Source organism: Dendrobates tinctorius, unplaced genomic scaffold (assembly GCF_039654945.1).
Source record: "Dendrobates tinctorius isolate UK_male_01 unplaced genomic scaffold, ASM3965494v1 ptg000120l, whole genome shotgun sequence".
Lineage (NCBI taxonomy): Eukaryota > Metazoa > Chordata > Amphibia > Anura > Dendrobatidae > Dendrobates > Dendrobates tinctorius.
The window spans coordinates 36,097,618-36,112,646 of record NW_027361788.1 but is presented as its reverse complement, the minus strand read 5'-3'; the positions used below and the strand labels follow the sequence as shown (position 1 = coordinate 36,112,646).

Genomic DNA, 15,029 nt, shown 5'->3' with positions numbered 1-15,029 from the left:
TAGTCCTCCACGTGTTTTCTCTCCCGCACCGAGGGACACATCTGGGACTTTTCCCCAGACAACCATTTTTCTTGTTTATTTTGTAAAGAGGGGCAACGCATCCTGATGAGAGGATTCGATTTCCCCATGAACTACAACGGGCGAGCACGTGTGAGCGATGGGCGATCCCCAACGGACTCCACGTTTTGTTCCTCTCCTGCAACGCGGGATTTCAGGTTGGCCCCTTCCACCCCTAGGTAGTGACACCAGGGGTGCAGTTGGAGGCGCAGGTGAGCCAGGGGATCGAAGCATCCACCCCCAGTAGCCTCCCCCTCCCCGCCCAGGGATGGGGTTGAGAGCACCCCAAGAGAGCCCCCCCGGCGGCCAGGCTCACCTTTGTTTGTAGGGTCACCCCCCGGAACGGGACCCTCCAGAATGCGCCGCGGGGCTGTCTGTTCCCCCGCCCGACGGGGTTACTTTTTCTCTCGGGGCCCGACTCTCTCCCCGGTGGAACCCGGTGCGAGTAGTGCCACATGCGGAGTGCGGCAGAAGTCCCGCCGGCGGCCGCGGTCCCCGCGGCATGGGGAGATCCGCAAGGCCGCGCGAGGCCTGCCCGCCCCTTCCGGTGGTAGCCGGAAGCCCCGCCCACTGACTTCCGGCAGCCCGGGGGGCGCGGCAGGCGCGCAGTGACCGGGGAGCGCGCGCCCTCCTCCCCCTCCTCGCAGGTCCCCGCCGGAGTACGGCTGAAGCTCCGCCGGCGGCCGCGGTCCCCGCTGTATGGGGAGGGCCGCGAGTTCCGCGCGAGGCCCGCCCGCCGCTTCCGGTGGGGGCCGGAAGCCCCGCCCACTGACTTCCGGCGGCCCGGGGAGCGCGGCGGGCGCGCACAGTGACCGGAGGCTCCCGCCCCCCTCCCCCTCCTCGCATTTCCTCGCCGGAGTGCGGTCGGAAGCCCCGCCGCCTCTCTCCAAAGTGCACCGCAGTGCCCCCGGCGAGTAACGGCACATGAAGCAGCTCGTCCACGTCTCAGGGTTTTCGCTGCGTCCAGAGCACCCCGTGGAAGAGGTGGGACGTTACCGGTGGGTGAGTGCAACCCCGTTTCGAGTGCCGCACTGGTTGTCAAGGAAGGGGTTACCCTCCTCCTCCTACCCTACCCTGCAATATGTCTGGCAAAGGGAAAGCTCACTCTTTCCTATACGCTGTTTGCGTTTCCTGTGGGGTCAGGCTGCCTAAGGCGCAGCCGGGTAAATTTTGCGAAGCCTGTGAGTCGGAGCGAGCCCAGGAGCCCCCCATTGTTGCAGAGCCCAGGGGTCAGGACCCCCCAGAATGGGCAGTGTCTTTATCGCATTCTATGATGTCCCTTACGAAGGCAATTGAGTCCCTTCGGGGCCCGGGCAGGGTCAAGGATGGTGGTCTGCCAGCGGAAGACAGCTCATCCACGTCTCAGGACCCTTCGTCCGTTAGGGGCCGCTCCAGCACCAGACAAGCTCATGGTAAGAGAGCTCGTTCTCCGTCGGCCGGGCCCTCTGGGGAGTCGGCGGCGATTTTTAGGGCATCTCGTTCCCTGTCGCCAAGCTCAGGAAGCGATCAGGACGAGGGCGAGGAGGAGGAGGAGGAAGCCTGGAATCCAGAAAGCCTGGGATACCAGGACTCGGTGGACAGCCTCATTGAGGCGGTCAACCAGACTTTAGAGATCGAGGATGATGTGTCCACGGCCTCAGGTCACAAGGTCTCCTTCAAGAAAACCAGGCGTCCGCATAGAAGGTTTGCCACACATCCGGAGTTCGAGGAGCTAGTCCAGAAACATAGGGAACACCCGGATAAGCGCTTTGCAATGCAAAAGGCGCTGCAAGCAAAGTATCCGTTTCCTCCTGAACTCCATAAAGGGTGGGTGGAGTCGCCAGTAGTGGACCCACCGGTGTCACGTTTAGCATCAAGATCGCTATTGTCGATACCCAGCGGTTCTTCTATTAAGGACCCAACTGATCGCCTCATAGAGGGGCTTGCCCGCTCAGTGTATGAGGCAGCAGGGTCGGCTCTGGCCCCCTCCTTTGCGGCTACCTGGGTGGCTAAAGCCATGGTTTCATGGGCAGACACTCTGCATAGGGCCCTCCAAGACAGGGATCTGCCCGCGGAAATCTTGGAGGTGACAAATCAGATATCAGGAGCGAGTGATTATCTCGTCGGCGCCGCTCTGGATGCGGCCGAGTGTTCTGCTGTGGCAGCAGCAAATGCGATCGCCGTAAGGCGAGCATTATGGCTGAGATTATGGAAAGCGGATTCTATGTCTAAAAAATCCTTGACCTCATTGCCTTTTCAAGGCAATCGGTTGTTCGGTGAAAAGCTTGATAAGCTTATCTCAGAAGCCACAGGGGGGAAGAGTAGTTTTCTACCGCAGCAGAAGAGTTGGCCGGCATTCAGGCAGACGCAGAGGCGTTTTCGGCCCTTTCGTAGCTCCTGGAGGTGGACTTCGGCCAGGGCATCCACCTCCGCAAATGATGGTCAGATTAGAGAAAGACAAGTTTCTTACAGGGCCAATCCGCTGGGTAGAGGCCGAGGCCGTTTGCCCAGAGCGAGGGGGGCCAGATCACAAAAGCCTCCAGCAAAATGACTCGAGGCACTTCGTACCTACGGACGACAGAGTGGGCGGACGCCTACTAAGGTTCAGCCACGTTTGGGTCGCAGTGGCACGCGACGCTTGGGTGGCAGAACTGATATCGTCCGGGTACAAGATAGAGTTTGTCGGACTCCCGCCACGGCGTTTCTTCCGTTCCCGGCTCTCCGGAACAGAATCGCAGGCGGAAGGTCTGTTGCAGGCTATAATGACGCTACAGCGCAACGGGGTCATTGTCCCAGTGCCGAAAAGCGAAGAGACGCAAGGTTTTTACTCCAACCTGTTTTCAGTCCCCAAAAAGGACGGGACAGTAAGGCCAGTACTGGATTTAAAGATCCTGAACAAGTTTATCAGGGTCAGGCGATTCCGGATGGAATCCCTCCGTTCGGTCATTTCAGCCATGGATCCAGGGGAATTCCTGGCCTCGATCGATGTGCAGGATGCATATCTACACATCCCGATTTTTCCTCCACACCAGAGGTTCCTGCGTTTTGCGATCGGAGGGCGACATTTCCAATTTGTTGCTCTGCCCTTCTGTCTGGCTACTGCCCCCAGAGTCTTTACAAAGATAATGGCGGTGGTTATGGCCATCCTGCATGCTCGGGGCATAACGGTACTACCCTACCTGGACGACCTTTTGGTAAAGGGGCCGTCGTTTCAGGCGTGCCAGGAGAATGTCGGTATCACTCTGGATACCCTGGCCCGCCTAGGTTGGCTGATCAATCGGAACAAGTCGTCCTTGGTTCCGGCTCAGAGAATCGTATTTCTAGGCATGGTTTTCGACACCTCCCAGGGGCTGGTGATCCTCCCTCAGGACAAGGCGCAAAGGATCAAACAGGGGGTACGGAACCTTCTTCAGCCGGGCTCCAGATCCATCCGGTACGGCATGAGTGTGTTGGGCAGAATGGTGGCGGCGATGGAGGCAATCCCGTTTGCCCAGTTCCATCTCCGTCCGCTTCAACATGCGCTCTTGTCAGCATGGGACCGAAGGCTGCTTTCCCTCAATCATCGGTGCAGTTTGTCTCCACCGGTCCGACGGTCACTCCAGTGGTGGACTCGCGACTCGTCTCTGGTTCAGGGGAAACCCTTTCCCCCGGAACAGTGGTTGGTGGTGACGACCGATGCAAGCCTGCAGGGTTGGGGAGCAGTTTTCCAGAGTCACACAGCCCAGGGGCGGTGGTCCTTTCGGGAGGTAATTCTCCCGATCAACATTCTGGAGATACGGGCAATACGATTGGCCCTGCAACATTTTCAGCGTTGGCTGACAAACCGGCCGGTGCGCGTTCAGTCGGACAATGCTACAGCGGTAGCGTATGTGAACCATCAGGGGGGCACGCGCAGCCAGGCAGCCATGCGCGAGGTCGGGCTGGTACTGCGTTGGGCCGAGAAAAACCACGTGGTAATTTCAGCGGTGCACATTCCGGGAATCGAAAACTGGGCGGCGGATTTTCTCAGCCGACAGGGGGTCGCGGCAGGGGAGTGGTCCCTGCACCCCGAGGTTTTTCAACAGATCTGCCAACGGTGGGGGACACCAGACGTGGACCTTATGGCATCCAGAGAGAACGCCAAGATTCAAAGGTTCGTCGCTCGATCCCTCGACCCGCAGGCAATCGCAGCAGACGCTCTGGTGCTTCCGTGGAGCCAGTTTCGGCTCCCGTACTTGTTCCCCCCGCTACCTCTGCTTCCAAGAGTCATCAGAAAGATAAGGAGAGAGAAGGTTCCAGCAATTCTGCTGGCCCCAGACTGGCCTCGGCGGGCCTGGTATGCAGATCTGGTTCAACTAGTGGTGGACGTACCCTGGCGTCTCCCAGATCGGCCGGACTTACTGTCCCAGGGGCCGATCTGCCATCCGAACTTAGGGGCCCTGTGTTTGACGGCGTGGCCATTGAATCTTGGCTGTTAACACAGGCAGGATTCAGGCGCGATGTGGTGGCCACGATGGTGAGTGCCCGAAAGCCTTCCTCGGCGAAGGTATATCATCGGACTTGGGAAGTGTTTTTCCGTTGGTGTAGGGATCGCGGAGTGGCTCCTCTGGTTTTTTCGATCCCCAACGTACTGGCTTTTCTGCAGGCAGGGCTGGACGCGGGATTGGCTCCGAGTTCGCTCAGAACGCAAGTCTCGGCCCTGTCGGTGCTTTTCCAACGAAAGGTCGCTTCGGTCTGGCAGGTTAGGACGTTTATGCAAGGGGTCGCACATTTAGTACCCCCCTATAAGGCACCGATGGAATCATGGGACCTGAACTTAGTGCTCAGGGCCCTTCAGGAGCCTCCCTTCGAACCGTTACAAGAAGTCTCCTTACCTTACCTGTCCAGGAAGGTCGTTTTTCTGGTAGCGATAACATCTATTAGGCGGGTTTCGGAACTGGCGGCTTTATCTTGTAAACCGCCGTTCCTGACTTTTTATAAGGATAAAGTAGTTTTAAGGCCAGCTCCCCCCTTCTTGCCGAAGGTTGTCTCTGCATTCCATATCAACGAAGACATTGTCTTACCCTCGTTTTGCCCGGCACCGGTGCATAGGGTAGAAAAGGCATTGCACACCCTGGATCTGGTAAGAGCCCTTAGGAGGTATGTGACAAGGACAGCGCCATTCCGCCAGACAGACTCTCTATTCGTGATTCCAGAAGGGCGGCGGAAGGGACTCGCTGCGTCCAGAGCGACTTTGGCCAGATGGGTTCGTCTGACAGTCCAAGAATCATATCAAATCAGTGGCACGCCGGTTCCGGCAGGGATCAAGGCACACTCGGCTCGAGCAGTGGGTGCCTCATGGGCACTGCGACACCAGGCTTCAGCGGAACAGGTGTGCAAAGCAGCTACCTGGTCCAGTTTGCATACGTTTGTCAAACATTATAACGTACATACCCAGGCATCCTCGGATGCAAGCCTGGGAAGAAAGATTCTCCAGGCAGCAGTTGCGCACCTCTAATCAGGGGCGCAAAATAGCATGGATTGGGTGAGCTAAGATCCCGCCCAGGGACTGCTTTAGAACGTCCCACAGTCTCTGTGTCCCCCAATGAGACGAAGGAGAAACATGGATTTTTGTGAGTACTCACCGTAAAATCCTTTTCTCCGAGACGCTCATTGGGGGACACAGCACCCACCCTATTAGCCAGTTGGCATCTGTTTATTTTGAATTATACAAATCCTTATGTAAGGATCAGGGTGGTCCCTTTTTCAGACGTATAATTTCTTGCCTGAGTTTAAGGCGCGTTCTCCTACTGCTTATGCACTAAACTGAGTTACGCCCGGTCTGGGGGCGAGGGTGTATGCGGCAGAGGAGGAGCTAACTCTTTTTTTGTATACTTAGTGTCAGCCTCCAGACGGCAGAACCACACACCCACAGTCTCTGTGTCCCCCAATGAGCGTCTCGGAGAAAAGGATTTTACGGTGAGTACTCACAAAAATCCATGTTTTTACCTGCTGTTTTACCTGCAGTTCCGCAGATACAAATCCGCAGACCAATCCGCAGCGTGTGCACATAGCCTAAGAGAGTTTATTTTTTGTGGGTGGGAAGAGCTGTAGTTTTTTTATACTTTGCCATGTCACGTACTAAAATATAAGGAAGAAAACTGAGGTGAAGTGGTAAGAAAATAAACAAAACAGTATTATGCCATAGCCCCCCACTCAAAAAAACAAATTCAGTTTCTTTTGCATCTCAATATTTTGTCATATTTACCGTATAGGTTAGATAAATTAATATTTTCAGAGATTGGACATTTACAGATGCAGTACCAGCAAATATGTTTTTTTTTTAATTTGGGGGAAAAGCAGGGTGATTCAAACTTTTATCTTCATTTTTATTATATTTTTCAAACTTTTTTTGCCTTCCCCCTAGGGGACTTGAACCTACATTTGATTACTTGTACTGTATACCACAGTACCTAAGTATTGCAATTTATAGGACAACTCGTCGTCTCCTCTGAAGCCCATCCTACGGCTGTGCTTCACAGAAGTACAAAGATTGCAGTGATGGGGTCTTCAGAAAACCCCCAGGTGCCATTGCAATCCATTGGTACTCTGTGATCACATTGAGGGGGTACTGGAGTGGACACTCAGCCGTATGGCGCAGCATAAATGTGTCCATCAGTAATTGACAGCTGCATGTAAAAGGTTGAACATCAGACATCAAAACCAGTGCTGATCTCTGCTGTTCTTTTAGAGGTAGATGTCGGCTGCATTAAACAGCCGCCATCTGCCCTGTATGTTGGCTCAGTTAGTCATGATAGATTATACTAACATGACTACTTTGTGTATAGGTCCAAGACTATGACTATTATGGCTCCTACGGCCTTCAGCCGCACCAAGATTATGCCTACAGTGAACTCCTGGAGAAAGAGTACACCTTCAACTTCCCTCCTCACCATGATATAGTAAGTAATTGGTCTAAAGGCGCTTATACTCGTTCAATAGCTGGCAGATTAATATATTCCACCCCATATGCATGTATGCTCGGTTAAGTGGAGTAAGCCGCTGCCAGACTTCCCTGGCAACGGTTTATCTTCCCTGAGCAAAATAAGATCAGGTGTTTAACTTCAACATGCCCACCCCTTTTTTTCCCCACCTTCATCTGGGTAGGGCAGAGTTCGGAAGACCTAACACCCTGGGCAAAGTAAAATTTTCAAGTTTGGCTTTTTTCTTTTTCCAGGTGACCGTTCGAAACCCCGAGAATTATTACTTGGTGTTCTCCCTTTTTTTTTGTCTTCGTTGTCCCTAAAATAGTCATTTCTAATTATTGCCTTCCCTTTTCATTTAAGTCACAGAGTTTCTCTCTCTTTCTTTTTGACTTCCTCTCGCTGCCAGAGTGAATTATGCAGCTCACAGATTGTAATGCATTTGGTTTGGGTTATTTATTTTATCTTTTTTTCTTTCGGAACATTTTTATTTGAAGGTGGAAATAATCAATTGGTGGCTGTACAAATGCAATCTTTTCACACCATGTTTCTAGTCCGGTCTGTTCAGCACTCTGGTCCATGTCTCCACAAACTACCGATTGTACCGCTGTCCTGCAAACCTTTTTGATCAGTAACCTGATGCCTGCGCCATTTTACACATTTCAGAAGATCATCCACAGAAGCCTGACATGACTTTGAGCACAGCAGGGAGTGAATTTCTATAATGCCTTGCAACTATCACATCATATGATATAGCACAGCCAATAAAGAGGGACTATCCTAGCCTGTATAAAAGCAGAGGCAGGGAATGCAGCAGCCATTTGTGATGAAACTAGATGGTGAGAGAATGTCTTGGCTTATCCATAAAACACTGAATAAACATTACATAGAGTGTCTGACAGCACAGCTGTGAACAATGGTTACCATATAATTCTATAAACCTATATGTTGAAGTCACTTTGACATCACTTAGGCTGTCTTTGTGTTACAGTTTTAAAGGGGTTGGATACACTCTTAGGAAACCTCAAAGTATTACATATGTCTTTTGAGGGCAGCTGGAGGCTTTGCAGTACTTTCGATTTAGCTGCTTGCTGAGTTTCTTGGCAAAATTTGGCAAAGGTTGTATTTCAAAAGATTCGCTGCCCACAATGGTAGGATAGATAGGCCACTAGTTTAGGGTCTGAACTCTTAAAAAAAACAACACAAAAATGGTGTGTAAGATTGAGAGCAGAGGAGTCATTGAGCCGTAGCACTCCATAGTGCAAATCTGTTATGTTACCCTATAATTTTACTTTTTAGATGTTTTTATTTCTCCTTAGTACCAAATACTTCCTATTAACCACTTATCGTACCTCCCTCCAGTCCTATCTGTTTAGATAAATTCTATTGGGATGGCATAAGTTAATAATACACATATTCTGCTCTGCGCTTGTCAGATTTGTGTGCCAGCTTTCTTGGCAGCGTCTCCCGGCATCTCGGCAAAGATGAGGCACAGTCTGTGTTGAGTAGAGAACATGTACCATGACAGGATGATAAACCCCTTACAGATCTCCATTATAATTAGCAGTCCAGAACCTCTCGCTACGGCTGTCACATCCGGGAGATTGGGGGAACGTTCTGTTTGTAATGTTAAGAGACTTGGACTTTTTATCTGCTTTGCTTGATTAGGATGATCGGGGGTCCAAGCTCAGAGACTCATGAAAGGGTTACTTTTTGAGATTTTTGTGCATTGTACCCACCTGACAGAAAGTTTTGGATGAGTCATTTACAGTTTATTTCCATCTTTTAGTTCTTTTCCTAACTGTGGAAAGCTCAGAATATCTCCCCCCTCCTCCACCTCCCCTCCAATGTTCATCTGTTGTGTTTGACGTGCTGTCATTTTTAGATCAGGAAAGAATGTGTTATGTGCAGGAACACGGCGGCTGTCTTCAACATGTCCTACTTTGGAAAGTTCTACCTAGTTGGGTCTGATGCCAAGAAGGCGGCTAACTGGCTGTTTACTGCAAACATTGACAAGAATCCAGGTATACAATCAACTCCAAGATCTGAGAGAAGAACCAATGGGGTTTATTGAGAGTGTCTGTCCTTGCATATAGCCAAGACCCTAAAACAATAAGCCATATTTCCCAAAAATATACCCTAGATCGATATTATCTTTGATATGCCTTAGCACCTAATACGTATTTGTTGTCAAAAACTGGCTTATCTTACAGCTGCTCCATTCCCAATTTCAGAAGAATCATAGTGTCGTCCTTCTAAATACTTTTCTTAAAGAGAACCTACCATGATGATTATACTAATAAAGCTACTGGTATAGCTGTATAGGTCCAAGTAAAACAATGAAAATGATACCTGTCTTGTGGTAATCGGATGTGCCAGCGCTGAGAAATCAAGCTTAGAAACCACATAAAAAATAGCCAGGAAGTTACAATGCGCTGGCGTGTCAATGTACCAGTGCACTTCCTGTCTAATTTGCATGCAGCTTTAAAGCTTGATTTCTCAGCGCTGTCACAACGGATTGCCACAAAACATGTGTCATGTTCATCATTGTACTAAGACCTTTACAGCCATATCACTAGCTTCATTAGTAAAATCATTCTGAGAGGTTCCTTTTAAGTAATGATCAAGTACTCTATGACTCCTTTCCTCAGCAAATAAGTGACTGCTGCTCTCCTCCCGTGACATGTACTAGCTACTATGTCTAGTCCCTGGGAATCCAATGAGCCTTTTTCTACCATCTCATTTGTACAAACTATGCCCTTTCCTTGAAATCTCGTTAGTATATAATTATAGTATATAATTCTCTGATAAATCACTAGTGATCCAATGGGCTGTATTCTGCTTGTACTGCAGAATATACTGTGCACTATCTCCAATGACAGTTGTTACAGTCTCTTTAATCTGTAGGTACAACCGTATACACCTGCATGTTGAACCAGAGGGGAGGAACAGAGAGTGATCTTACGGTCAGCGTCCTTACACCTGAAGCTTCTCCATCAGCTCTTTCACCAGACTTTGAGGGTGGGTATTCACGAAGGTGAGAAAATGGCACATCTTCAAGTTGGGGGTACAAAGCGCCCACCTTTCTGATTTGACTGCTACCTCTCCACCCCAGTAGCTATGCCCCTATCAATACAAAACCTAGAGCGGACCCCCCTTCTTCATATGTGCTGCCAATTGACCACCCAATGCACACACCGCAATATCACTTTCCCTTTTGGCTGTAGGGATATTTCCTGCCTCTCAAGAGACTGACAAGATTATTATTGGTGTGTTTTGAGTATAGTCACAGCAGCAGGGTTATTCAGTGGGTAAAAGATCTCACAAATTTTCTAGATATTGGTAGTTCTCTTAATTTGAGCTTATATAAAACCCCAATATAATGCCTTCTAGCTGAGACCTTACCTGCCCATATGCCCGCTTCTAAGAACGATGTGCTACTAGTTGCAGTATTGTAATTTTCCAATGTGTTCTAGTACTTTTCTGCTGGATCCAATCATATTCTGTGTAACAGTTGGGTTAGGTATCATCCCTATTAGTTGCTACGATTCCCATACGCCGCTCGGTTGACCTCTGATCCTTGATTCTCCCTTCAGTCTTTGACTTTGAAGCTCTCGCTCTGATGTTTCTGTCTCTCATCACAACTGAGGCGAACATCTAGCGATATGGTCTACTCCATTTATAGCTAGTTCAGGCGTCGCGTCGCTCGCTGTGGTACATTTTTTTATATACTGCTACATGTCATAGTTTTAATTTAAACATCACTTTTTTTTCATTAACTCTAAGTATTTGATGGGCATTTCATCCAAAAACTAGAAGGTGACATTCTACAATTACAAGGAATTGTGTGGATGTACAGTTTATGGAGAAAAGTATTGGGACACACGTCTTAATCATTAAATTTGGGTTTGTCATTCAGCCCCATTGCCCCTTGGTTTGTAGCCTCAGACCCCATTTTCCCCAGGCATATAACCTCAGACCCCATTTCCCCCGGGCGTATAACCTCAGGCCCCATTTCCCCCTGATGTTTAACCTCAGGCCCCATTTCCCCCTGGTGTATAACCTCAGGCCCCATTTCCCCCTGGTGTATAACCTCAGGCACCATTTTCCCCTGGTGTAAAACCTCAGGCACCATTTTCCCCTGGTGTAAAACCTCAGGCCCCATTTCCCCCTGGTTTATAACCTCAGGCCCCATTTCCTCCTGGTTTATAACCCCAGGCCCCATTTCCCTCTGGTTTGTAACTTCAGACCCCATTTCCTCCTGTAGTATAACCTCAGGGCCCATTTTAACCTGGTGTAAAACCTCAGGCCCCATTTCCTACTGGTGTATAACCTCAGGTCCATTGACCCTTGGTGAATAACATCTGGCCCCATTGCTCCCTGTTGTATAATATGTGGTCCTCACCCCCACTGTATAACTTCCGTCCCCTCGCCATGTCGTCTGCTTTTACTAACATGTGACAGAATGGCCAGTAGTGCTAAGCTCACTGATACCAGCGCGGTCCTGTAATAGGAGCCACTGGGCTAACAAGTTCTTTCATGCCATTTCTTCCACCTAAATCTTCCCCATCACCCGTGAGTGATATTATTGAGAAGTGGAAGGAACCGCAGCCACTCAGCCATAAAGTGGAGACCCCGTAATGTTACAGAGCGGGGGTCGAGTGCTGAGAAGCAAAATTCACCAACGCTCTGCTGACTTCATATCTGCAGAGTCCAAACCTCCTCTGGTATTAACTTCAGCACAACCACTGCGCCCCCACCAGGAGCTTCATGGCTGAGCATTTGCATGCAGCCTTACATCACCAAGCACAATGTAGAGCATCGGATGGAGTGGTGTAAAGCCGCCACCACAGGACTCTGGAGAAGACATGCTCTGTGCAGTGACTGATCACTCTTTTCTATCCGTCGTCTGATGGAAGAGTCTGGGTTTGGTGAAGAGAACGTTACCCCCTGACTGCATTGTGCCCACTGTACAGTTGGTGGAGGAGGATAATGCTGTGGGCTGTTATCAGGGGTCGGCCTCGGCTTCTTAGTTCCAGTAAAGGGAAATCTTAATTCTTCAGTGGGTCGCCCTCACACCCAGGGCAGCGGGGTACCCGGTACCGGGCCGGTGTCAGGGGGGATGTGTCACAGCAGCAGTGACCCGGTCCGTGGCCCTGGGCGCCCAATATCACTGGCGGTGATGTTAATAGTGTAATAGTTTATTTAGATGGTTCGTGACGCCACCCGTGGTGTTTGGCAAGTAAGATGTTGAGCCAATGCTGCGTACAGATCCACTGGGACTGATGGTGTGGTGCAGCAAAGATGGTGTAGCTCCCCACAGGTGGTGCTGAAGTCCCAGGGCAGTGTAGGTGCAATAGATGAGGAGAGGTGCAGAATGGTATAGATGCTGGTACCCAGATGTAGCAGTGCTGAAGGTGTTAGCGACGAATGAATGGAGGACACCAGGGCTTGTAGTTTCAATGCTTTACTCACAGTTCTTGGTAACCACAGGTGCCTGCCTCCGTGCCGTGTCCTCCGGGGTACAGACTCGATCAACCTCCCGGGCAAGTCAGGGTTCTCCTCTCCAACACTCCGCCAACATGTGCCTTTCCTGAACGACTCCTCTATTGCGCCTTTTAGTGTGAAGAACTCCCGTACCGTAGTTCTCTGGAATCCCCCCTGTCAGATGTTCCTAGAACCTTACGTATGACAGACAGCTGTAGCCTCTATCGGGGACTCCCTTCTCAGAAGTCCTGGCTCTCTATCCAGTTGCTGTTGTGTCCCAAGTCTTTGATAGGAGTAGTGCATTTACAGCCAACTACTCCACCGGTGTCTGCTGCAGAACCATAAGTGTCCATACAACCTCGGGGACCGGGCCCCGGCCTTGCGCTAAGAACCTATAGGCAGGGTTCCTCTCCCAACCCACAACTCTCTGTTCACCTACTCCTTCGTTCCGCCTTGTTCCTTCTCTCTCTTATGGAAGCTTAGGTTGCAGGTCTACGTCTTTCTCCTCTTCTCTTTCCCGTGCCAGCTGGCTCAGATCACTGAGGCAGCTGCAGCACTCTTTCTAAACTGAACTCAAACTGAACTCAAAACTAACTTCAGAACTGATCTCCTCTCGCCTGACCTCCTGTCAAACTGACCTACAATTCTCAACTTTCCCTCTCTTTTATACTAACTCCACCCACCTCCCAGCACATCTCATGTTACGAAGCAGGGTTCCACGAAGGGTGCTCTGCTACCCTCAGCCTGAAGCTGCTAGGCGGACCTACTGAACTATCCTGTGTGTGGGATGCAGATGTTGGAGTGTGGAAGGGAGTTCCCAACTAACCTAGGCCGTGGGGCACTACACCTTAGGAGAAGGTGCAGTACCTCTGTGGCGACTGAGCCTCAGGGGCGCCACATACCCCCCCGTTAAACACAGCATGTCCGCGGGCTGCAAGATAACAAAGTAAACAGCAAAGAAACATACAAACATTTTTGTAATGCATAAACACTTCTTATACTAATCTTCCTACTACAGGAGGTACTCATCTTGAACGTTACAAACAATTCTATCTTAAATCCTATCTAAAATTTTTAATTCTAAGTGCAATTCTCAATTCAAAGTGCTATTCTCCGTAACATATTTCCTCTCATTTTCTTCTCTAGTTCACATTTATTTTTCTACTTTCACTGTCTCGTCTAGACGCAAGACGCTGACCGCAAGTACCTGGTCTGTCACCTGTTTACTTTGAATTCTTTATTCACATCACTCATCTCTAGATCAGACATTCCTAATTCTTCTACAAAAGCCATTTCTCAGTTACTAATACTCTTATAAAACACATTATCAAATACTTCACAGTAAAACATTCAACAATTATTCTTGTAAGTGCTGGACACCGCTCCCAGCCGGGATCTCTTGCAGTGTCCTTTGAGGTAGACATCATCATCGAAAAGTGTCCATGCAGAAACATTATCTTCACAAAGTGTCTTTTTATGTAAAACCAAGAAGGGGCACCTAAAGAGGTGCAAACTATTTACAATAAAAGTTTTTGGATCACTCCAAGTTCATGATCGCTAGTTCAAAATTGGGAAAACGCTGCCAATCAAAAACAGGGCAACAAAAGTGCTACCGGAAAAACATGATAGCAAAAACAAGGCACAACTGGTGCAAACAAGCCCTCCTGGGTAACGAGATTTGAAAAGTTTTCTTTAGTGCTGGTCCCCTCCTGGGGCTCTGGAAGAACTGGAACTGTCCTCACCCTGATTTTGGTTTCTCTCTAAAGGACCTTGAAGCTGTGGCAAATGGAACACATGATGTTTCTCAGCGCCCATCAACTGCTCTTCCACAATAGATGACTCCGTTGCTCTGGTACGATGTCTAGCTCCTTAGGCCTCTGCATCTTGGTGGCGCTGACAAGCAACTACCTGGGGACTGGGCAGTGAAGGAATCCTGAAATCACCGTCCCAAAACGATCCAGACCCCCCTCTGGCCTGTAGATGTCGGATCGGGCACGCCGGCTCCAACCGTACTCCCACCAACATGGTCCTCCTCCTCCCCATCAACCCATTAGGAAGGCCGGGATATATACCTGGGAGTTCCCGACGGTGCGGCCTCTGCTCCGGTGAAGGTAGTGTGACAGCGGGCGCTGCCCGGTGAGACACCGGGGACGGCGGTGGAGCCCATGGCAGCTCCGGTTCCGCGGGGGTCGCTGGCGAGACCTGCGCAGCCGCACCAGGTCCGGGCAGGAGCTTCTCTTCCTCCGCTTCAGCTCCCTGCGTTGCATACAACTCCTCCGGTATCAGCGGCAAAGAGGGGACAGAGTACGCTGCTGGTGGCATGGCAGCGGCTCCAAGCTCCGCAAGGTCTGTCAGGAAAAGATCCGGTGCAGCAGCGGCGGGTACCGGTGTCGCGGGTACCGCAGGTATAGGCCCCTGCCGGCTCAGTCTCTCTAAGGCCTCCTGCCTCAGCCGCAGTCGGGTGGTCAGCGTGACTATTTCTTCTTCCAAATGCCGGCGGTTCATCTCATAGTTCGGGTTGGAGCTGTCAGCCATGGCGCCAGGGAGATCTGTTTCTCCGCGCTC

General features: G+C 50.3%; 1 protein-coding gene across 3 annotated transcripts in view; it reads left to right on the top strand.

The window, feature by feature from the left end:
* Positions 1–15,029, top strand: part of SARDH (sarcosine dehydrogenase) — an 82,256-nt gene that overhangs the window by 47,719 nt on the left and 19,508 nt on the right. For all 3 annotated transcript variants that reach the window (XM_073541158.1, XM_073541157.1, XM_073541156.1), the window contains exons 13-15: positions 6,843–6,956; positions 8,863–9,001; positions 9,885–9,998. In XM_073541158.1, the coding sequence (XP_073397259.1) occupies positions 6,843–6,956; positions 8,863–9,001; positions 9,885–9,998 (367 nt within the window). The remainder of the gene's footprint in view (positions 1–6,842; positions 6,957–8,862; positions 9,002–9,884; positions 9,999–15,029) is intronic.